The sequence below is a fragment of the Squalius cephalus genome (assembly GCF_949319135.1).
Source record: "Squalius cephalus genome assembly, chromosome: 11".
Classification (NCBI taxonomy): Eukaryota; Metazoa; Chordata; class Actinopteri; order Cypriniformes; family Leuciscidae; genus Squalius; species Squalius cephalus.
In genome coordinates, this window is record NC_137132.1 from 16,150,899 (window position 1) to 16,175,517 (window position 24,619).

General features: G+C 39.3%; 1 protein-coding gene across 6 annotated transcripts in view; it reads left to right on the plus strand.

Annotated features, from left to right (window-relative positions):
* grik4 (glutamate receptor, ionotropic, kainate 4) overlaps positions 1-24,619 on the plus strand; it is a 389,008-nt gene that overhangs the window by 263,477 nt on the left and 100,912 nt on the right. For 4 of the 6 annotated variants that reach the window (XM_079885109.1, XM_079885112.1, XM_079885111.1 and 1 more), the window contains 3 exons: positions 5,087-5,252; positions 14,849-15,027; positions 20,537-20,590. In XM_079885109.1, the coding sequence (XP_079741235.1) occupies positions 5,087-5,252; positions 14,849-15,027; positions 20,537-20,590 (399 nt within the window). Of the gene's footprint in view, positions 1-5,086; positions 5,253-6,314; positions 6,389-14,848; positions 15,028-20,536; positions 20,591-24,619 lie in introns of those variants that run through there. The other 2 variants (XM_079885113.1, XM_079885114.1) reach the window with 2 other exon arrangements.

Consider the following 24,619-nt stretch of genomic DNA (forward strand, 5'->3'; position numbering starts at 1 on the left):
CAGCGAAGTTTTGGCACTCTGCCAGCTAGATGCATGAGTGTTTCAACCAGGTCCGGTACCCGAACTGGGTGAGGCGGGGCTTTAGTTCTTTGTTGTATTCATCTGCTACGGCATGTGTAACATTTTTCTGTCAACTCTGCATAATCCTTCGCGATCGATATCGTCGTTAGTTAGCCCAGGGAAGTGAGGAAACGGAAGTGCCGCACAAAAAATGGAAATTGGACCCATATTTACTTGCGCGTTCGAAAATAAGGCGAATAGGCAGGTCCACAACGCGCATTCATTCTGCTTATTTAACACACAGGGACGCACAGCAGCACACATACATGCCAAATATTAAAATTAAAAGGATTACAATGTAAAAAATTATTATTGTGTACATAAAGATATGGTGGAATCCGACTTGTCCCGTAGATGGTCTGTTTGAGCACTTTTACCTCGCACACGAGCAGTTCCGTTTGCGCTCTGGAGACACGTTCGGTCTTTCCACTTTCAAATTCCGTCATGTAAATAGCGAATCCGCCATGGCACGAGCGCAACTGGCATTTAAAGGGAATGGGAGATGAGACTCTGATTGGTTTAACCCAATTTTCTGATTGGCCCAAAACACACCCATTACTCATTAAGAGAATAGGGACAACCCTTTTAGACCATGCGCCTGGTGCTCCGACCATTTTTCCCGTCGTTAAACTAGCAAAAGTGGATTCGGACACGCCCTACAGTAAGTCAACTTGCGCCCTGCACTTTAGACCATGCGCTTAGATTGTTAAAATAGGGCCCATTGTGTTTCTCCCTAGACAGTGACATTTAGAAAACATATTGATGTATTGTGTTCCCTACAATTTATTTCTTAATTTTCCTTTATTATGGTCTTAAAAAGGTCTTTAAAAAGTCTTAAATTTACCTTCATAAAACCTGCAAAAACCCTGATATTACTTATAATTAGGATGTTTTTTGATATAAAAATCTTGCTAACATTAAAAGTGGGACTAAAAGAACATTATAGCCTACCGTTTAAAAAAAAATGCTGTTCATGATCCCTTTAGTTGACTTTTTATCTCTCACTTGTAACTTTATTTCTCACATTTGTGGCTTTCCTATAATTGCTTCTTTATATATCACATTTGTAACTTGTAACTATCATAACTTTATCTCTGTTGCAAATGCAAAGTTTTCTCATTACTGTGACTTTATACCTCACAAATGTGACTCATAATTATGGCTTTCTTATTAATGATGTTACTTATTTAACTTTATCTTATAATTACCTTTTTTTATTTTAACTTTATCCCACAATTACAAGCTCCATCTTTTAGGTGATATTTGAAATTCACCAAAGATGACTTGTTCAATTCATCTCTATTCACCACTGCTTCACCTTTCCACCTGCACCACCGCTGGTAGCCACAGTGCAGTCTAAAAGGGCACCCACAGCTTTAAAACGATAGGGACTTTTTTTTTTTTTTGAAGATTTCTGCTCTGCAGAACCAGCAGCAATGCTTGTGAAACAGAGATTGAGGGAAGTCTTTTTCTTTTTTTTTTTTCTCAAGCATGGTGATCAATGAGATTGTGGTCAATGCTGAGCTTCTCTAAAGGCCTCAGTGGCCTTTTCTTTCCTTTGCTCTCCCCAACATAGACTCTTGACGCTCACATAGCCTCCAAAACATGATTACTCCACCTAGTGCTTGAGTGTGTGTGCTTTTCCCCAAGCAGCTGACTTCCCATGGTCCATTGCACCACATTAGAGAGGTGTGCAATGTCACGATCATTCACAGTACCCCTCCAGCCACTCTGCCATCCCCATATGGCTGATCTCCATGTCTTTGAGTAATGGCACAGCTTTCTGCCTGCGTCCGCCCCCACCAACCTGTGAGGCAACCTAGCGTGGTTTTGTCACTCGTTGCCAATCTTGAGTGTGACAACAGACAAATATGGCCGACTTTATTGTACAGCAGTGTGTCCAGCTGTATCATTTGACACTGTGGCCCAGGTAAAAGTTTTGTGATCTTTTATTAAACATGATTTTGCTCCTCTGGTACGTAAGGGAACAGATGTAAGATCTCATTATACTTTACCTTGCCATATGGCATTAAATCCCCTGAGATCCCCCCTGAGACCATCCACCCTTATGGATGTTTTTTTCATTCAGAGCTACAGGTAGAAAGCAGTTGGACGGCCGTAGAGAGTAAAACCAGGTCTATCTTTCATACAGGATGGTAAAAAAAAAGCCAAGGTGGGAGTTTTAAATGGCGTTCTCTGCACATTTTTTTTTTTCAGCACAGCATCACAACAATCTGCACAATTTCATGGTTAAGTGAGAAAAACGTATTTGTGCCAAACGACTTCACAAATGGCACTTTGTGAAAGCAACACATTTCCCTATGAGGTTTAAATTGATTATTTAAATAAGCCAAGAAACGTTTTAAGTAACGTTCATGATGTCGCAACAGCTTTTGTTATTCAGAGAAGCCCGATTAAGATTACTTCGCAAAAACGATTGGTTACTTTAACTAAACATTTTGGGAATGTCCATTTAGATAAATACTGACAAAGAGCTCAATTTGCTCAAAGACAGTTTACTAGCATATTAATTCAATAAACTGAATTGTCAGACAAAACAGTTACATTATAATTCACAAGATATTTATTACAAAACCATTATACTACATTACAAATGTCCAAAATGTAGCATCTGTTAAGTGCCTCAATATTCATTTGTACCAGGTCAGCATGTTCCTGCTGATTTAAATGAAATGTTGGGCACATGTACTTATACTGCAGTGTTGCATGGCTGTTTGCCTGACTTCAGTGAGCTGCTTTTGGCCTGCACCAGGCCCCTCATTAAAAGCCTGTCGGCAGTGCATCTGTAGGCCTGATAGCCACTCTGTCAACCTGCAGGAGCAGACAGCACACGAACAGACAGATATTACCCTCATACACAACTCTCCCTCTGGCTCACAATTCCAATGCTGAAGCCCAGATTGGCTCCACCAGGGCAAGAGTTTCTGTTTACGTCCTGGAAATGATGCATATGCATATGCAGTGTAACCACAAGAAAAATGGCTTTCAAACCCCTTTCAGCGTTATCCTCCATTTCCTGTCCATACATCATGCATATTCACTATGTATATTTGAGCATGCAATGAGACAGTAGATTCTGACATCTGTCCAAATGTGAGTCTTAAAAGGATAGTTCACACGAAAAATAAAATACTGCCATTATTTATTCAACCTATTGTTGTTCCAGACATGTAGGGTTTTATTTATTAAGTCAAAAACAAAAAGGAGGATTTTGAAGAATACTCTGATCAACCTTGTTTTCCCAATGCCGTTACAACGAGCAGGAACTAAGGTTTTCCAACATTAAAGGAGGAAAAAAAAAACATACAAGTGGTCCATACCACATTTACATTCCAAGTCATGAAATAGCTTTGCGTGCTGAACAGACTGCAATTTCAAGTTGTTAGTCTCTAAAAATCCTGGCATCCAGCATTGCTCTCCATGGCACTTTAGAAGATATTATGAAAATGGGGTGTTATGCAGTATGTAAACGAACAAACTAAGAAATATTTTTTCAGTTAATCTATTGATCTAATTCAAAACATCAGTCTGAATGATTTGTTCATGTTCTCAAGTTCAACTCACTGATTCAGGATTTCTCCTTTTCACACAAGCACTCTAATATTAAATACTTTTTACAGTGCTTTCCTACAGGTTTTCAAGATAATAATGACTGGTTCCTCAATGTAAACCCGTCTAACTTTCTCTTCTTCTTTTTTTTTTTACCTACCTCCCACTCTAACTATTAAGAGCCTTGGCATAAAATCTTAAGGTTTGCTGGAGTCTGCATGTGTTCTGTATGAAAGGGAAGCTCATTTAACCTTTGTGAAAACATTTTAACATTTTGCTGCCCAGCATTGTTACCCAGAAGCTTCACTTGAAGCTTCATTTGAACCATTAATTACTTTAAGGAATCAAATCTCATGCTAGATAAACTAGAAAAATCCAAAGGTGTCTATTTGTACTATCTATAAATGTTGTTTGTCTTTCCTCGCTGAGCCGGATGTCACTCTGTTGAATTCACTCGGAATAATGAGCTTATGCACATAGGAGGAAGTCAGATTGTAGCCGCTATTTACAAGTTAGCACAGGGGCTTTGGACAGATGGGATGTTGTCTGGAAGCCGGCATGGGGAATAAAGGAAATAATCTTCTCCAAGAAAGAGAGAGAAGGTCGGAGACTTGTACATGTCTCCCCACTGCAGCGAGCCCATTACCGGCCTCTCTCCGAACCCTCCATCTCCAAGAATCCCAGTTGTCCCCCGAGTGTCGGAGAGCCTGTGCTCCCCATCCATTCACACTGGCGGGGACTCCATTACGCCCTGATGGAAAGCGATGGAAAACCAATTGGGGATACAGGGTCGTGCAAGTACGATGCATGGTCACACGGCCCGCCGCAGACAGGCAATCTGCTGTGATGAAGAGGCCCTTTACACAGCCCGCCTGCGTCCTCTAGGATCCCCTTCAAGCCCCACCGAGCCCAACACCCACTTTTCCCGAGCCTGACGCGTCCACACATCGGAACACATCAAATTAGAGAGCAGCCAATGCTGAGGTCTCCATGGATATGGAGATGTTTTGCGTTGTGTGCTACTTCTGTTCAAAGACTGTTCGAGATGTCAAAGGTCAATGCACACATGCCCTCTGCGTGAATAAACATCTCACTTGGCATTTATATGCATAGAAACTTTTCCTCAATCATCGCTGGGGTTCATAAAAATCTGTTTTTATTTCATCTAATGCAGTGGATTTTTCGTTGTTAATTTACATGCCTTCAGAGAGGAGAAATTATTCTTTTGAAATTATTCAAATGAGTTTGTATTAGTTTTAGGCGTAAAGTGGATCTAATTAGTCTGATGAGAATGCCGTGATTCTGTTGCACAGCCACTCTTGAGACCCGCATCACAGTGCAGTAAACAAAACGCCCTCCTGCAATTTTCTTTCATTCAATTTACCTGCGGTATCCGCCTAACAAGAGGGGTCCTGCAGGGCTGATTTTTTCTGTCCTGTTATGCATCCCTGTGTAGGTGCCGTACGTGAAGGTGGCTCCGGAAGACATACTGAAGGTCCAGTTTCCTCGCTTTACCACGCTGGACCTCAGGCCCACTAACACAGACATCAGCATGGCTGTAGCCGGACTGCTAACGTTCTTTAACAGCAGCACATCGTGTCTCATATGTTCTCAGGCCGATTGTGAGTATCATATGTTTTCTATTGTAATGAGGCTTTTATTTACCTTCTTGTATTATGTGTGTGTTATTTTTTTTTGTGTGTGTGTGTGTGTGTGTGTGTGTGTGTGTGTGTGTGTGTGTGTGTGTGTGTGTGTGTGTGTGTGTGTGTGTGTGTGTGTGTGTGTGTGTGTGTGTGTGTTTGGATCAAAAAACAGTGAAACTCTGAAATTTATCAATTTAAAATCTGTGGTGGCAACGCTTCATTGACTCTAGTCTTCAGTGTTACATGATCCTTAAGAAATCATATTAATGCGCTGATTTTGTGCTCAAGAATCCTTTCTTCTTATTATTATTAGTAGAAAATGGTTGTGCTACTTAATGAAGTGTGGGGGAGCTTTTTTGCTGGATTCTTTGATGAACAAAGTTAGAGAAACAAACAAAAAAATTCTTTCTATAAGTTTATTCATATAAATTGTTTAGTATATGTTTATGTTTGTAATGTAAAATATATATACAGCTCTAACTATATTTAAGATGTGAGGGACTTCAACAATTCCGAAATAAACAACTAAATTAATACCTTTAATTTATCTCGCTCACCTTGGTTGGGGAGCCCTGCATTAGAGCCAAAATAACATGTACCATAATTATATGTTCTGCTCTACTCTTTCCTGAATGGCACATATAGAATTGCCTGCATCTGTCAAGCAGCAGATGTCGTCTTGTATAGATTGTTACAGCTGCATTCTGACATACAGTATGCATTCTCTACAGAGAAAACATAGCGTTTCATAGTGGTACATGTTGCACTCTCTTTATCATTGTACTGTATGCCTTTGTACACGTTCACAGACTCAAATAGGCAACTCAGATACTCCATTACACTCTGCTGATTATTTGGCAATAACAACTGCTTATTAAGCCTAACATGTCCACATTGTTTTTGATGATGACATTGAATTAATTTCATGCTGTTTGACTGTACTGCACTGTTAGATAAATACAAATGTGTTGTTCATTCTTTCTCTTGTCCATCTGTGTCCTTCAGGTATTCATCATTTGTCATGTCCCATTCATTCACCATCAAACATCCACCCTGCCGCTCATGTCAGCGCACTCGGCAGAAACAGAGATGTCCATGGAAATGAATGACTGAAGGTTTAAATCAAAGCCACTGTAGTCAAAGAAATGGTGACTGACGGATGACCCTTCGCAAGTCTCCTTATTAGACACACATTGAGTTCAGCTTGGCAGAGGATTAAAGTTTAGTATTCTGCCTTTCCATCTCAGAGCAAGGATGCCACAAATTACCCAGAGAATCCAAACAAAGTCACATTGCCCCTTCAGACAGTGGCTTTCTTTCTCCCTAATCAGCTTAAGGCCTTCCAGTGGAACAGCTATAATTCCCACTAAGACGTCAGAGAGGGGTGTAGAGAGATGGCAAACTACCAATATGGACTTGAGAACAGGGTCAAAACTGACCAAACCAATAATTAAAATAGCTTTCGTGCAGTTCTAAAATCACATTTTAAAAAAAATGACATGGGCAAAATTCAGGATTTAAGAATTTGATCCCTTTCAGTTTATGAGTTGTTTTTTTAATTCATTTGACAATAAAAAGATGCACCTAAAAGATGCTGAATGGAAATGAACTGCAATTCGGTGAAATGATACACAATCACACAAAACTTTTGTGACAAAACGTAAATAATGAAATTTTGACAGTTGAATGTTGAGACAACATTTTTGTATGATTGCAGATATTTTAAAATGTCTAAATTAGAAAAGTTCAGTACTGTCAAAAAAAAAAAAAGATTTAAAGTTTTCCATACAGTACCAAAAATGTTTACATATTAAATATTGTATACATTACCTTTCAAAAGTTTGGGGTCAATATTTTTTCTTGTTCTTGAAAATTTCCTTATACTCACCATGGCTGCATTTTTAATAATTAAATGTTTAATTATAACAGCTAAAAAATAACTGTTTTATATTTGAATATATTTTAAAATGTAATTTATTCCTGTGATGGCAAAGCTGAATTTTTAGCATCATTACTCCACTCTTCAGTGTCACATGATCCTTCAGAAATCATTCAATCAATACAATTACAATTCAGAATCCTGTTCAGGAATTCTAATTCAGTTCTGAATGGTGCACAACCCTGGAACTCCGAAAGACTCTTTCGATACTTGAGTGTGAATGATTTGTATGCCATTGTGATCCAATTGCTAAATCTGATGTTTATCTCAGTTCTGAGTCCTAAAAAGACCCCAATGTTTTCCTTATTCTACCACAAAAAGCTAAAAGCAGACAGCGTTGCAGGTAACTTGGAAAGTTTGACTTGTGGTAGACTCTAAAGTTAACCATTTCACGCTCATGCCAACACTATTCCTCAAATGTTTTTCCCTTTGTACCTTTGGAGCACAAGCGCAGTTTTCTACACAGAGATGAGTTGGAAATGGGAAAAACAAAATAACATTGTTTTTCAGCTAATAATGAGTGCATGCGCTCCCTGAAGATTTCTTTTGGAAAATAAAGGAGATTCACAGCAGCGACAGGCAAAACTTAAAATACTTTGTGACAGAAAACTTTTATAAAACTGTACTAAGGTGCTTTTGTCTCCCATAAGAAATCCCTTAGAGCAATTCTAAACTTAGCAAGCTTCCAGAATATCCTAAATTAAATAATATTTCATCTCTCTCAGTCAGTGCATGTGTATATGGGTGTAAATTTTTAATTTTAATTTTAAAAGTTATACTTGCATTTACATTCTTGACATACACCCTTTTCCCATACACAGAATGCAATGATTGGCCGGAACAATTTTTGGTCCTGAGAGGTACATAGACAATATATATATACATTTTTAAATATTTAGACCACTATTTATTACCAAACCTATTATTGTTTGCTATCAATTTCAACCAGTTTAACAAAAAGTGTTTATGAAACACTTCCATTTCCTTCCCTAGCATTAAGGCCCGTTTACACAAAGAACGATAACTGTAATGATAACTACTGTATAATGATAACCATATTAACACCTACACCGATAGCGTTGTTTATTCTAAGCACTCTGTTAACATAATTGCAGCACATGCTTTAAAGTTGAATGGAATTTGATTAGCTTTCAATTATTTTATTATTCATCAGCTGGAAAAATGGCTGTGAAATTGCTGTGCCGTAATCGTTATACTTGTGGTATGGATTCTTAGAGTTACGGGCAGTGCACATCAAGGACGATAACTATAAAGTTCTAATAATCGTTTTAACTCTATGAGAATAGTTAAGTCCATACCACAACTTTAACAATAACAATATTGTTGGAATCACTTTCAAAACATTTTTTTTTCCTGCTCAATAAAAACAGTGACAAACAATCAGAATCCACACGACTTTAAAGCAGCAGAAGACATAACTAATGTTGCAGCGCACACTAATAATAACGTAATCGGTGGTAGGCCTAATTATCATTATAGTATATCATTATGGCTATAGTCAGTGTTGGGGGTAACACATTACAAGTAACTTGAGTTATGTAATCAGATTACTTTTTTAAGTAACTATTAAAGTAACACATTACTTTTTAATTTACAACAAATTGTCTGTTACTTTTTCAAGTAACACAAGTTAATTTGTTTTCCCATGTATTGACTGACAGCTCCCGTGTTGAGAGAAATCATGAGTAAGTGCAGAGGTGTTGTGTGCGCTATGTGTAAATGTGAGCATGCATTTACTCATTTACTTCTTCCCCTCCGTACTATTCTTCTGTATTCCCGAATGGCAGCACAGCTGAAAGGCCTGTTTGTTTGAGCTGCGCCCTCTACTGTACAGGCGTGAATTTGCATTTCCTTCAGCCTGAGGCTTATTCATTTCACTTTTGGTGTAAAAGGGCCTTTACATTTGCCAAAAATAGAACTTTTTTGTTGTTATAAAAACAAACAAACAGCCCAGCCCAGATGAGAAAAAGCAAAAGTAACTTCAAAAGTAAACGCAAAAGTAACTTCACGCATTACTTTCAATAAAAAGTAACACAATTAGTTACTTTTTTAGGGAGTAACGCAATATTGTAATGCAGTAACTTTCCCTAACACGGGCTATAGTTACTTCTTTTGGTGTGAACAAACCTTTAGAATAAAAAAAAAAAATCATTTTATGGTTATTGTTGTAGTTATTCTTGGTTTGAACAAACATTTAATTGCATATCATTTCCTTCATTACAATATCACTTCCCCAATTCAGTTTCATTCGTATAATACTCAAGAGAACGTATAAATGCAGTTTTTATTCTTAAAGATCCCCATTCCCATATAAAGTAAATCGTTCTCATGAAATAATATACAGCTAATTACCATCTGATAACAATTTCATGGTAGAGTTATCAGTAATGCTTGTAATATGAAAATGTATGTGTCAGTAAAACACTTAAGGAGCACATTCCTGCTATTGTCTGGAACAAATATGCATGCGCCATTGAATAACTGCTCCACACAGTGGCAGGTCTAGGGCCCATTGTGGGTAATAGTCACTTCTGCTTTAGCTGACAAACATTACAGGGTTGCGAAGTGGGTGTGCGAGCCGAAGGGTTGAGAGGAAATGCCACGGGCCATAGCGACTGCCCTTCAAAACATTTCTATAAGAAGCGGATGATGACTCCTTGTGCTGCCAGCGTAATAACCCTGTTCACCTGCGTCTCTGTTTGCTTGTCGTTTTCCGTTACTGTTTCTTTTTCTCTCACGTTCAGTCTCACAGGATGTACAGCTCTCATTAATCACTTAGCACGCTGACAGCTTAATAGAGCATGGCCCACTCATGAATACTTCACAGACCTGGCCTGCTGAGATGACACGGTACAAGGACAGTTATTCGTTTGACTAACCTATACAGCACTAATAGCCAGGAGGCCATTGCATATGGTTTTATCTATAAACAACCAATTGTGATCGTCTAGATTTTTTTATATACTGTGTATATTTTATATATAAGATATGTTTTCATTTTGATATGACAAGCGCCTGTGTTCCAATTCTGCTGTGCTTTAGCTATTAGTTTAATGGTATATCCTTTAAATTTCCTATAAAATGGTCCAACTTTTTAACTGAACTGATAAAATGTGTAGCTTAAATGAAATGTCAGTCTGCCAAATGCATAAATGGAAATGTAATTTGGCTAATATTGGAGGCTTTTTGCCTTAATTTGACAGGATACTGGAGAAGCAACAGAAAAAAAGTCTGGAACAAATCCAGGCGGGAATTTCATATATTCTAAAAATCGTTCTCAATATTAAAGAATAGCAGTGTTAACACCACAACTATACCAATAACGGCACAGAGAAACAATATCATTGGAATCACTTTCAGAACGATTGTATCCAGCTGATGAATGATAAAAACATTGACAGCCAATCAGAATCCATCCTGCTGTAATGAGCGCAAGCATTTAAAGTGACTGACAAGCACACGCTTAGAATAAACTGAACTATCACTCTTGGTGTGAACGAGCCTTAACTGTACCAATGCCTGCACCTTTTTGAAGACAAAATCAGCATTCTTCATTAGTGGACATTCAAGCGTAGCCATGTAAAAGTAGCATGTCACAGCTAACTGTTTTTATGGTTCTTGTGGCACCATCAGCCAGTCAGAGTCATCATGGTGTCATTTGCTTATGGCTCAGGTGACTGGATACGATAACTTTTGCTATTGACATGAATGGAAACGCTAACCAATAGCTTTTACCACTGAAATGAATAGAAATAGCCTACAAAGAGAGAACTTTTGCCAGTGACATGAATGAAAAGCAACCAATATCTTTTATCATTTAAATGAATGTAAATGTTAATTAATTGTGTTTTTTTTGTTGTTGTTGGTTTTTTTTTTTTCATTTGAGATGAATGGAAAAGCTGACCCATTTCTTTTTACTGCTGAAATGAATAGAAATGCTAACTGATATTGTTTGCCCTTGAGATGAACGGAAATGCTAACTGATATCTTATGATAGCCCATTCCCTATTCTACAGTATAAACCTCCTTTGGATGAGGCACTAGGTTTCATCTGGCTGCACAGGGCCACACCATGTAGTGAGGTGCATTAAGGTCTCATTAGTGAACAAAATTACCTGTACTACCGACCTGTACTGTCCAGTCAGGAGCCCCAGAAGATCAACCAGTCTTCGTCAGGTATTACCCAAATTATTCTGAATGGGGTCAGCCAGGTGAGCGCTACAATCTCTTTCAAGTTTGTCCCCTTGAACCAAGGGCGTAGATTTGGTTTAAACATTGGGGGGGTTGAAGTTTGGGTCTGCATATTTTTCATGTGATCATGGTATAAATATTGGGGGGGTTGTAATGCATAGATATAAATATTGGAGGGGTTATCTCCCCCCCAACCCCCCCACAAACTACGCCCCTGCCTTGAACTAAAGGAGCTCTCGGATTTAATTGAAAGGAACAGAGCTTTGGTGCCCAGATTGAACACAGTGAATCAAATATACACACTTCAAAGAGGTTTCCCACCTGTCAGATTTGCTGCGCCTCTCCTCTTGGAACAGAAATATTGTACTACTTGTTTGCCCGACATTCTTCTCACTGCTTTGAAGTGATCTGTAATTAAAGATGATTAAATAAGAAACTACGTCCCACAGAGAGACTAGAACCGAAACGTGGGTGAAGTGGGATGATCTAATTCTCCTGCCTCTTCAAGAAGATTATGATAAATGTGTAGATAAAATAAGGATGGTACTGCAAAATCAAACAAAAACACTTCTTTTCGCCCCTGAAATGAAAAGTCAGAGTGATGGAAGTCGTAGAGAAAGGATCGCCTTTCTAGATAGGGCACTTGATGTGAAACAGGATGTTGGAAACTCTTTTGTCTGGCTGTGTTTATTTCTGAAGTTCTCTCCTTTGTGCTGGAAGACATTAATTTAATGTGATAAGGAGCGTAATGGGATTCTGACATGCGTTGTTAAAGGAGGAAGACAAAAGCTTTTTTTTCTGCTCACACCCCTTCAGCTTTCCCTTTTTTCTATCTAATGAGAAGAAAAGAGGGCACGAATGGTTGTCTGGCCTCGGGCAGGAAGAGATCTGACTGAAACTCTTTTTAGCAGGAACTAATATTAAAGGTTTACTGAACTCTTCAACTTGCTTATTTTGAAAAAACAACCAGATGACCAGACAGCAACATAATAAAGCTTGACTCTAAATATTGTAATGCTAGTCTGTACTGACACCGCATATCAAAGAAAGAATGAAAAGGCGCTGTAAGAGAGTTTTTTTAAAAGTCAGCATGAAATACAAATTCACTGATTATTTTCCATCTATTTTTGAAATCCATTGATCTTTTTTCATTGATTTATTGAAACAGTTTCCTTTTTTTGTTTTCATTTTTAATCAAAATGTCATAACTGAATTTTTTAGTGACTTTTCTCTGTTGACACATGTAGGACTTATCAACTCGTTTTGTCCGCTTAAACCCCTCCCCTTCATTTACATTTACATTTACATTTATTCATTTAGCTGACGCTTTTATCCAAAGCGACTTACAATTGCTATATATGTCAGAGGTCACACGCCTCTGGAGCAACTAGGGGTTAAGTGTCTTGCTCAGGGACACATTGGTGTCGCACAGTGGATTCGAACCCGGGTCTCTCACACCAAAGGCATGTGTCTTATCCATTGCGCCACCACCACGGTTGCATTCACTGCAAGGTTGCATTTGTTTTTGAGTGCAAAACCCACATCTCAAAATCAAATCAAAGACTGATGTATAGAACCAAGTCCCCATCTATCTTTCTTTTTCGATAATTGGTTTACTAAGATGTAAGGAATGTCGCAATATGGAAGAAAAGATGTCGCTACTTCCATTTCATCGCAACTTTAATACAAACAATAAATATACAGTACCTACAGGCAGGTGTGTGGTTAAAGGAACAATAACCATCCAAAGCTGGTTTGCTGGTCTTGCCGGTCTTCCAGACTGGCCAAGCTGGTGTTCAGCTGGTTTGGCTTGCTGACGAATTCCCAAAGACCAGCTGAACAAGGCTGGGAGACTACATTAGATCAGCAAACCAATTTAGGATGATTTTGTATGTTCGTTCATTTTTTTGGTTCAGCAGGGACGGTGGCAGTTAATGTCACCATGAAATCAAAATGGTCTATTCTTATTTTTTTATGGAATATCACAGTATTTATTATAAACGATTCATATGTGCACATCATCTTTTTGTTTTTTCAAATGCATGTGCCCTCAAAATCATGTTTTTCTGTGCAAGGCAAGGACAGTATCAAACCCCAACCATCCAATCAATTCCCAACGGACAAAATCGAGTCCCGCTCTATATTTTTTCTTGTTCGAGAAGCCTTTTCTCTCGGATATACTAAATAGAAGAGAAAAAGACTATCTCGACTTCTGTTTCATGCTGGCTTTAAGCACAAGTCTAGCGGAAGTTAGCCAAACAGGTGACATCACCTCAGATTTTCATCAAAGTGTTTACGCATTGTACCGTAGTCAGATATTGCCTCTTGCGTGTATGTGTACATCTGTTATTTACCTGTGCAAATAGTCTTCTGCTATGTTTGATTTGGGCTCCCTAGAGCTTTTACGCATATGTGTATCAGCTGTAGCACATGTCAATGATGTGTGTGTTTTAAGGATAAAGGAACTTCACTTTGCAAAAGCCCAGTGCAAAGTGATAGCTGAGGAAATGACTGGCTGCTCAGAATGAATTGAGGCTAAGTCTTTATCACTGTGGGAAGCTGCTTTGTGCTTTTCTCTTGCCAATGCTAGAACCTTCTCTTTAACACTTTACCCATTGTGCGAACTTAACCCAACATCTTCCTATTTACCTTTCAAGTATCCTCGCATTTTTCCCAGTTAGCCAATCCTCCCTTAATCAAAGTACATAAAGCTGAACAGAAAGTTAGAGTTATATTTAAAACTTAAATAGTATGTGTTTTGCTGTTCTCACAAGTTCCTGTCCAGCTTGATTGTCGAAGCCAGTGCATGTGTTAGCTAGCAATGCTGTAGCGCAGTGTTTAATGTAGTGCACTAAACGTGAAATTGCAAGTGATGTGCAGCGAGCGAAAGACAGAAACCGAATGCTTATGGATAATCAAATATACGCTGAGTAACTCGGCAGGAAATGGAGATGACAGCTTTGAGCAATGGCATCGGCCAAGTTATGTGTGAAGTCAGCAGCTGAAGCCTTTCAAATTTAACGAGTCATATCATAATAAACCGATGTCACGTTCTGTTGCGATACAGTGTTGTGCAATTCGCAAGTCCTGTTTTCCCCTGGGCCTCATAATTGCCTAAGGAACCGTGATTAAACACTTGAATGATTATGATTTTGCTAATTAAATGAGTTGCGGACATATAGTACAGCAAAAAAAAAGCTTTGTTGTTGAATTCAATTAAAAAATATTGGCAGATAATTTAGCGGATTTTGTCAGACAAATATAATAGCATTATATTCATGCACAGAAAATCAACCCTTAAAAGGCTTGATCCCATGGTATCGTAATTGCTGTGAAAAGAGAGGGAGGACATTATTTCTTGTTTTGAGAGAAGGTGACATAAGTCAGGACGCTGAAGTGTTTTGTGTGTGCCCCTTTTCAACAGGCCTATTAAACCTGGAGGTGTTACTGCGACAGTTTCTCATCTCCAAGGAAACCCTCTCTGTTCGCATGCTGGATGACAGCCAGGATCCCACCCCCCTTCTCAAGGAGATCCGCGATGACAAGACTGCCACCATCATAGTGGATGCCAACGCCACCATGTCTCACGTTATTTTGGAAAGGGTAAATTTATCTTGTTTATGGGCTATATTATTTTACTAGAAAACCAAAATACTGATTAAGAAAAAGATTTTTGCTCTGTATCTCTCTCAATCCATTGCTGGATCCGCATACATCCGGGGTTTGAAAAGTTTGCAGAAATATAAGGGTAAAAAGGCCATTATTACGTAATTATATGCTGAAAATAGTTTGTAAGACTATTTGCATGAGATAGATCTAAATGTCAATGGCCATGACCTTGAGTCTCAGAATAAAATTAACAATTGCTCATAAAGATGGAAGAATTTAATGATACCATTAAACTATATAAGTGTTCCTCTAGTTTCTCAGTGTAGCCTTATTCTTATGACCCTTTTGTCTTTTAAGTGTAAGAGTTAAATGTTGCTCCTTGTTTGTAAGATGGACGCGTATGAGCTGTAGAAAAATACATTTTAACGTTCAAAGCAAATTAACATACACAGACATGGATGCCGCCTCATGACTGAATAATTTGATATAGATGACTGATTGAACATACACACAAACCTCTGCAGCGCATGTGTGAGACATGAAAATCATTAATGGCTCAGCAGGATAGGCTGATTGCAGGAACCGAGGAAAAGAGAGTGAAGGTGATCGATGGAGATGGAGTGTTTTGCGAATGACACAATGTTCTAAAAATGCGGCTCTCCAGTTAAAAGAAGTTAAACTTTTTTACACAACAGTGCTCCTAATGTACAGTCACAATTACAGTTGTTCAGCTAATTTTCTCTGCCAAAATGTTGTCATTTTAGGGATTCGCGTGATTGGAAATTTTGCATGAGGGCGAAAGAATTCCCCATGCAGATTTTGCAACGGGTTCAAGCTGGAAACGTGAACTTGCCGCTTTGACTAAAAGAAAGCTGCTTGGTTTGAAAGTGTCTTCTGTGTGTGTTGTGCTTCATACATCGCTACACTATTGATTGTAGACAAAGGAATTTCCTTGATTTTGCAGAATTGTTTTTTGACTGCAAGTTAATTTGAATTTAAATTGCTTGTGTTGTGAATGTCATCATAACTTATCATAATAACCACCAGCCCATCCCTTCCCTTCCCTTTCCTTCCTTTCCTTTCCTTTTCCTTCCATTTCCTTTCCTTTCCTTCCTGTTCCTTTCCTTTCCTTACCCTTCTGCTTCCTCTTCCTCTTCCCTTCCCTTCCCTTCCTACTTGACTCACTTATTCTCATCTTGTCTCATCTCATTTTATCTTGACTCTTCTGTGCTCTCACATTTTAGACATTATAGCCAATTGTTATCCACCGTTATTCCTCTCTATTCACTCCATTGCTCTTTAATCAAATTGTCTCATGACCATCACAGGTCTTTCCTTGGCATTTCCTGTTGCTATGGAGACACAGGGACAAACACCACCACTGTTACACCGGTGGGTTGTGCAGTTCTCAGTGGTTTCTTTGTCTGTTTGTCACCCTTACTGTGATTCCCATACAGTGCCTCTTTCAACCCATTTCTCCCTCTCTCTTTCTGTATATCTTACTGTCTCTTGTTTCATCCACTCACATTTCTTCTTCATGTCTCTCTGTTCCTCTCTCTCTTTGGATCTATTTGGAGCAAGCATGCGGCAGAGCAGTGAAAGTTTGGCACTCGTACAGCTTGTGAGGAGCGAGTGTAGGGCAAGCATGCTAGAGCTGTTTGCCAATGTTCACAGCACGGCTCACACACCAGCTTGAGTTACATGATTCAATTACATGGGCAATTTCAGGGAAAAATCTTTCATTATAAAATACTTAACGCAAGGACAAAATTATCATAACCTGGAAAAACTCTTTCCTCCATTTTCTCCCTCTCTCTCTTTTCAACACAACACTGGTCAAATGAAATGCGGATGGGCATTATGGGAAGCTAGACAGGCAGTCATGACGATACATGGGTGTATATCTACCAGACAAGTTGTAAGCACAGGTGGGACCACCTGCAAGGCATTTCTGCCTGACGCACTTCCGCCAGTGCCTTTTGGTCCGGCTGCAGGGTCGTCAGCCGGGAGCCAACCTTCACAGATGTTTCGCTCCTTTAATCCCAGAACATCTCCGGGTGGTGGAGCAGCGACAGGGACGTCTCCCTGCTGCCCCCTGCAGCGAGCCTTAGGATCTGTCTTTCCCCCAAGCCTTGTCCTTTCTACGGAGCCAGAGCCAAAAACTCCCTTGCTCTGCCTCTTCTGCCAGCTCCTTGCGGACTCTCTCCAGTTTGGCACCTCTGATGCCAAGGGTCTTAAGGAGTCATTGGATGGAGGTTCCAGTGAAGCCCCTGCAACCAACTTCCACTGGGTAGGTGTATGCTCTCCACCCAGCTTGTGCGCACGCAGCTGCCAGTTCCGCATACCTCTCCTTTTTTCTTTCGAAGGCGGCCTCCAGCCCATCCTCCCATGGCACGGTTAATTCAGCCATAATGACGGTCTTCGTGGCGATGGACCAAATCACGATGTCTGGCCGGAGGGAGGTTATGGCGATCTCCTGAGGGAACTTCAACTGGCGATCCAGGTCAGCTCTAAGGGCCCACTCCCCTCCAGGTGTCAGCAAGGACTTCTCTCTTACTGTGTTACTGAGTGCCTCTCCCCCTTGTCTAACAAACTGGATGGGCGGGTGTGATGTTATTGGGCTGGCACGGTTCACTTTGAGCCTGCGTGCTTCGATGGCTTCTGCTAGCTTTTGCAGAACTCTGTCGTGACGTACCAGCGGTGCAGATTTTGGGGACTTGGGAGAGGGTCATACGTGGCTCTGATCAAAAAACTTAGCCTTGCTTGGGGCAACTTCCATAGATCCGACCACGTGATGGACTTGTCGGTGACAGCCTCCCAGGTGGTCCATCTACCTTGCTGGGATTGAGTCACTGCCATAACCTTGTAGCCCTCCTCTTCCCCCCTCCTGACTTCTGAAATCACGAGTTGTTTCCTTTCCTCCCTTGAGGCTTTCGACCATGGCTTGGATGGTGTTCGCCATCCAAGACCTGCCGTGCCTTATTGCACCGCCCCTACGACCTCCTGGTGTTTCAGCCGAGTTATGGCCTGGTCTAATGCCTGTGATGCGTCCCATCTTCTTCCTCTTCTGACTTGGACTTTGGCACTATGTACCACTGGGTCGGGTGAATCTTTTAGGCAGTCATGACGATACATGGGTGTATATCTACCAGACAGAGTGTAGGTGCCTTAATACAGATGCTGTTTCAAACCATATTACCATCACAAGAGAACAGGTGCCCAGGAGTGCTGTGTTAGCATGACTTATGTAGGAACAAAGCTGGGAGTTTGGGAAGTTAAAAACTAATACTTCCGCCACCATCAGCAGATCTGAGGTGCCTACAAATTATGCTCTGCCACATAAGTTGTACGTCACACAGGTCGGAAAGAACACAACTTTGGGGCTGTACAATCAATAATGTTCAAACAAAAACTGTATAGGGCACATTTCGAAGGAGGGATGAGAAAAACTGCTTATTTTCAAAGGCTAGAAAAACTGTTCATTGGGTTGCCTGAATGACTAGTTAATTAATCAGCCTTAAGGACGCCATGTTACACTACTGTTCAAAAGTTTGGGGTCAGTAATACTGTTTAAATGTTTTTGAAAGAAATATTCTTGTGGTGGCAAAGCTGAATTTTTAGCATCATTCTTCCAGTCTTCAGTGTCACATGATCCCTAACAAATCAACCATAATATGCTGATTTCTTGCTCAAGTATTTCTTATTATTTCCAATGTTGAAAACAGTTGTGAATGGACATTTGTGTTTTTCAGGATTCTTTGATCAATATAAAGTTTAAATAATTTGGAATATAAATCTTTTGTAACATTATAAATGTCTTTACTGTCCCTTTAGATCAATTTAATTGATCCTTGCCAAAGAAATGTATTCTTTCTTTCTTACTTTCAAAAAAATATTAACACCAAACTTTTGAACGGTAGTGTATAATTTCACATAATTACAAAAACTTTCACTACAATGTCAAAAAAAATCTGCATGATGTATCTCACCAGTCAAAATCATCCATCCAGTGTAATAATAGTAATATACAGTATGTATATGTTAATTGACTGTTTTTAAGTGACTAGTGGACTACTCAACCATTGTGACTCATTCCTATTCTGAAGTGCCCAATAACTAAAAAGAAATCTCTGTATGTTCTGTAATGGCGAGTTCCCACTGAACGATTTTAGGGCCGATTTTCGCTCGCCAACAGGTTTTGTGAGATCGCCGACAAATGGCCAAAATCATAGGCAAATCGGTGCTCCTTCACGTGAGTGACAATCACGCGGTGTGAATTATCAAAGACGCAATCTTAGAGAATCGCGGATGAGTCGCCGACGCCCGTGAGAAATTTGGCGTGCTAAATATCTGGACCTGTCGGCGATTCAAAATCCTGCTGTATGAACTGTGAATGTGTTCTGACTGAAAACTACATCGGCGATGACCTATAGCCAATGAGAGAGGGCAAGAAACAGGACAGCAGGATATTCGGGGAGGAGTTATAGACCACAATATCAGTATTTTAATAGATATATTTACAATTATATCAAACAGAAACAAAGCACAAACATTTGCTTGACCAGAAGCAACAGCAGCACATTGCAAAATCATTTATTTACCCCCAACTCTCTTTGCAGAACACACTGTCCTTGCTCCCCTCATCTTCCCAACCATTTCCTCCTGCATAATCAGTTTTTTTCTCTCTCCTTTTCGCTGCAAATCAGTGCACAGACAATTTGGATCACAAATCTTCTTGCAGGCTATCATTTTTAATAACAATTTCGGTCTCACGCACGCGTGATCTTGCGTTATTTCTTTTTCACTTCTCGCGTGTGTTTGGTTGTGAAACGTAGTTTGCGGACCAGACAGAAGTTGTCGCCGATTCTTTCTTTTGTAAAGTCATGCAGTGTGAAACCCTCCTGTCGCCGATCCATCGTGCAGTCTTATTGATTATGGCTGCACAAGGTTAATGAAAAGATCTGCAAGAGCAGTTTTGGAGAAATTATTTGTGAAACCTATAATAATTACCAAGTTACTTTAGTGTTCTTTTTGCTCTAGGAAATGTGATATTTTTCACTGCAGGTTATTTTTGATCAATATGTTTTTAATTTATCATTTAACTAGATGAAATACAACAATGCTGTTCAATCTCTTTCCCTCTTATGCATTTCTTGTACTCTAAACTGTCCCTTTTACTCAGTTTTCTCTCCGCTTCCATAGAAATAATTGTTGAAAGTGTTTTCACCCCTGACATTTGATTGACATTGTATTTGCTGCTTGGTTTCCTTGGAGACAGTGGAGAATTGATAAATAGAATGGCAATGACAGTCAGAGCGGGAATGTTGTCTGTCTTTTGTTAGCTTTCATCCAAATCTGAACAGGTTTTACAAAGCAGAGAACCTTGCCTTTTTCTTCTCAATGGCGGCGATGACGTGCACAGATTCAGATGTACAGTAACTGTTTAAATTAGCCTAGCATTGTCAAAAATGTTTAATGTACCTCTCTCTTCTCTCTTCTCCAGGCCTCAGAGTTGGGGATGCTGTCAGTTTACTACACCTACATCCTGACTTCCTTGGTGAGAGAATTTATGGGTTATACACTCTAATGCAGAAGTTCTTCAAGCAAATGCCTGTAAAGTAAAGAAACTGTTTAATGTTTCCTCCCACATTAAAATACTATCATACAATAGTATATTTATATTATACTCCTGGGGCAAAAAAATGGTTAAAAATTAAGGTTTTAATTGTCTTAACTGCAAATTATTGGTCAGGAAATAAGCAAATTGTACACAAATGCACTACTTAAAAAGCCATTGCTGTCTCAGAAAACCCATCAAAGACAGAATGATGTTTTTGGCAGAATATGGAAAGTTGTGTGTGGATTAAACACGAGTTTGATAATGATGCTCCAAAGCGCTGGCTTCAAAAATCTGCTAAGAAATATATTAATAAATGCAGAGTGCTGTTTAAAAGGTTTGTTAAAACTTTTCTCATAGTATTAATTGCACATCACCACATTTTTCAATGATTCTCAAACGACTCGTCGGATGAATCCGTCTCTCTAAATCCCTCCTTTATGAGAGCTACTCTGCTCTGATTGGCCAGATGGCCCAGTCTGTTGTGATTGCTCTACCGCTTACAGCGCATGTCGGAAACGAAACTGAATTTTAGCACTGGAGGCTTCCTAAAGCTCAGAGATTGTACACACTGTAAAGACAGTAATAATGGCGTCGATTTTACCATATCAAGCAGAGCGGGAGTTGATGATGAAACATTGGAAAAACTAGTTATTCAACCCGAACCTCCATCGCAAGAACGACTTGAGCAGTCCTCGTCCTTTGGAAGTGTTTACAATATTGTATTTTTGTTCAACACAATTGCTTTTTTATTGCATACAATTGCACAAACAATAATTAGTGTACCCCAAACTTCAGGATTATTTAAATCTGAGAGGAAATGGCTAATGACAAAGCCACCATGTTAAAACCACACTGAAATTGAACGTAAGGTGGTGCTGCACTTGCAAGGATTTTTTTTTTCTCCAGTTGATTCAAGTATGCTATAAACAGTATCTTTGATGTTTCCGTTTCAATCTTTCTGCTTCACGCTGATGTGTGCTAGAAATAACAAACCAGGATGGATTTTCAAAACTTTTTCATCCAAAATGGCTTTTAGTTCAGAGCTCTTTAAGAGCAGCCACTCAGTGTGGAACAAGCCAACACACTTCAACACACTCCAACCTAATTTAAAGAAGCCACTTCATTTCCCCACACTGCTTTCCTTCACTTATTTAGTCTCTCCTGCCGCCATCGTTCATGCATCCAACACACCAACTCTGCACCGTCCTCCCATCCGTGTGTTTCATTACGCCTTTATCACAGTGTGAAAAATGCCTGTCAAAAGCTACACTACATCCATCACAAATGCAGTAATCAGTAAATGACTCAGAGAGAGCTTTTTAGCTTCTGCTCTGGCCACGCTCTGGGGAGTAATGAAGCACTTAGTGATGCAGGTACATGGAGGAATTGTTGTAACCCTTTGTATGGTGAGATGAGCTACTTTGGTTATAGCTGCCATGATGAAAAGTGTCTTTTACACCAGCAAGGTGCATGTTCAACAGGTACCAAACCAGAGATGGAGCACTCATAGAAAAATGGGTGAAATCATATCATTCAATATGGTTGCAACAAGAATGGAAGTCTCGCCTTTCAGTTAAAAGAACCAATATATTTTGTTAATCAGAGCAAGCACATTAACTAGACCAGGCTGAAAAAAATTTGAGTTAAAGTCTGCATTAAACTGAAGTTGCGATGGTCTTTTCTTCCCTATTGTGACGTGTATCCAAGTGAAACGGATTCTCAAACAAGAAAAAATAGAGCGGTACTTGATTTTGTCCATCGGGGGTTGATTAGATGGTTGTGGTTTGCTAATGCTGTGATCTCATGTGAGTTACAGGTTGTCCCGCCCTCACGCCAGTAAACACGTCAGAGAAGAGAAGAGATGTCACTGCAAGAGGGAGAAGCTATTAAAGATTACAATGGCACATTCATTCGATGACACATCACACAAAAAAAATGATGCACACAGATAAATAATTTATAATAAATACTGCAATATTTCATAAAAAATATAAGAATTGAGAATTAATAATTAATTCAAAAAATAAGAATTGTCAATTTTGATTTGAAAGAAGTGAAATATGTGATATTGTTGTCAAATTTTACTGCTGATTCAACATAAATGTGCTTTCTTTACCATTATCTAAAAAGTAGCTCCCTGGAGCCCTTACCAAGATGGCTGCCAAATTGACTTTCCTCCATTTTGAAACATTCCCGGGAAAGGACCGGATAGATGGATGGATAGATGGCCTCTTTAGATGTAGAGGAGTCCTTGGGCACTTTAAGAGATGGAATCGGTTTGCTGATAAGCGAGTGCAATTTATGACTGTGCTGGGGGCGGGGCATTTTTCAAAGGCAATTTCTGATCGAGCCGTGAGCAGAGGCCAAAACATCACACCCACACATGGATTTACATCTCTGTCATCTCACCTGAATCCATCTGTCATGGCAATAATTCAAGTCCCCATGGGATCTTGGCTCAGATATATTGTTTCTGTACATTACAGCAACTGCAGTGTTTCTCTCGCAGTGGATGTAAATTAGGACTTCACAGCGTCCAAACAAGCTGTGAATCACGCTCACCTGCTGCTTGTGAATCAATTTGAGGAATGAATCATTAGTTGTGACAGCATACATACAAACCTTTTCCTAAAGTGCACTTCTTTAGTGCAGTTATTAAATTCTGTAATTTACTTGCTCTTGTTCCAAACTCGTATGACTTAGATTCTTCTTAAATTGTTTTAATACAAAGTGTTATTTTAATACAATTAAAATTCATGGGCTCAAATGTTGTTTGGTTTCCAACGTTTTTCAAAATCGTTTTTGTTCCTTAGAAAAAAACTGAAGTCATATGGGTTTGAAAGGACATGAGGGTGAGGCAAATTGGAGATCTTGGCAACTCCAGGCAGCTATTTTCTTTAGGTATTAGGCAAGTACAGATCCTATATGATGGTAAAAGGACAAAACCTTCAAAACTGTTGGTTAAGAGTATGCTTCAATAATATATTTCAAATCAGCGATAAAATCTGACAACATTGTTTAGGTATCATTTAGCATCTTAAGCTACAGTTACAAAAACTGTGATGAGTATGTTTCAGTAATATATTTTGTAAATCAGCAATAAAATCTGACAGCATCTTAAGCTTCAATTAAGGGAAAAAAAATAGAATAAACTAACACTGTGTCTACAATGGATGCGATACAGTTAAAGCCTGTCTAGACTGGATGTGACATTTATTTTTCCATGCATTTTAGCTACATTCATGCAAAAAAAAATCTAATGCATATTGTAGAGCAGTGATTCTCATTTAATTCTGTTCAGTTACAGAAATCTCTAGAACACACTGTAGATTTCTGCTAAAACAGTAATAATAAAGATGTAAAATCTACCTCGTGTTCTAGAGACTTCTACCACTTTCTTTCAAGTGGTCCGTTACCTCCATCTCAAGCTTTATCCAGTGTAGTTTTTGGCTTGCTCTTTTCAGAAACTTCACTTTTCAGACATTACATGCCAATTTCAATCTTGTCCTCATTATCACGCAGGAAGAGCAAGAGCTACCGCTGATATGAAACATCCCTGTAATTTGATACAACATCCTTCCCCACCTCCGTTAGAGATCGGGTTCAGTAGGTTAATTGCAATAATGAAAGGAAAAGAGCATAGCCATTTTGCTCTAATTACTAGATGTATTCTCTCTATTGGTAACTGCTGTACAGGTGAGCAGTAAAGGGATTGTTGCTTTGTGATTTGTGCAGGCAATAACTCCGCTTTGCCGAGTGAAGAACGTTTTCATCTGTGTTTGACTGTCACCCAGGGATTCGGCCTTTGTGCTGCGTTTAAATGAAAGAGGTGTGCCAACGAGACCAGTGTGCCAGAGAGATCTGTTTTTATTGAACAATCTCTGGAGATCAGAAAGTTCACGTTGGCATATCTGATTTTCCTGTGTAAGTTCTCAGTAAACATTGTTTTTCACGAATGCATTGATG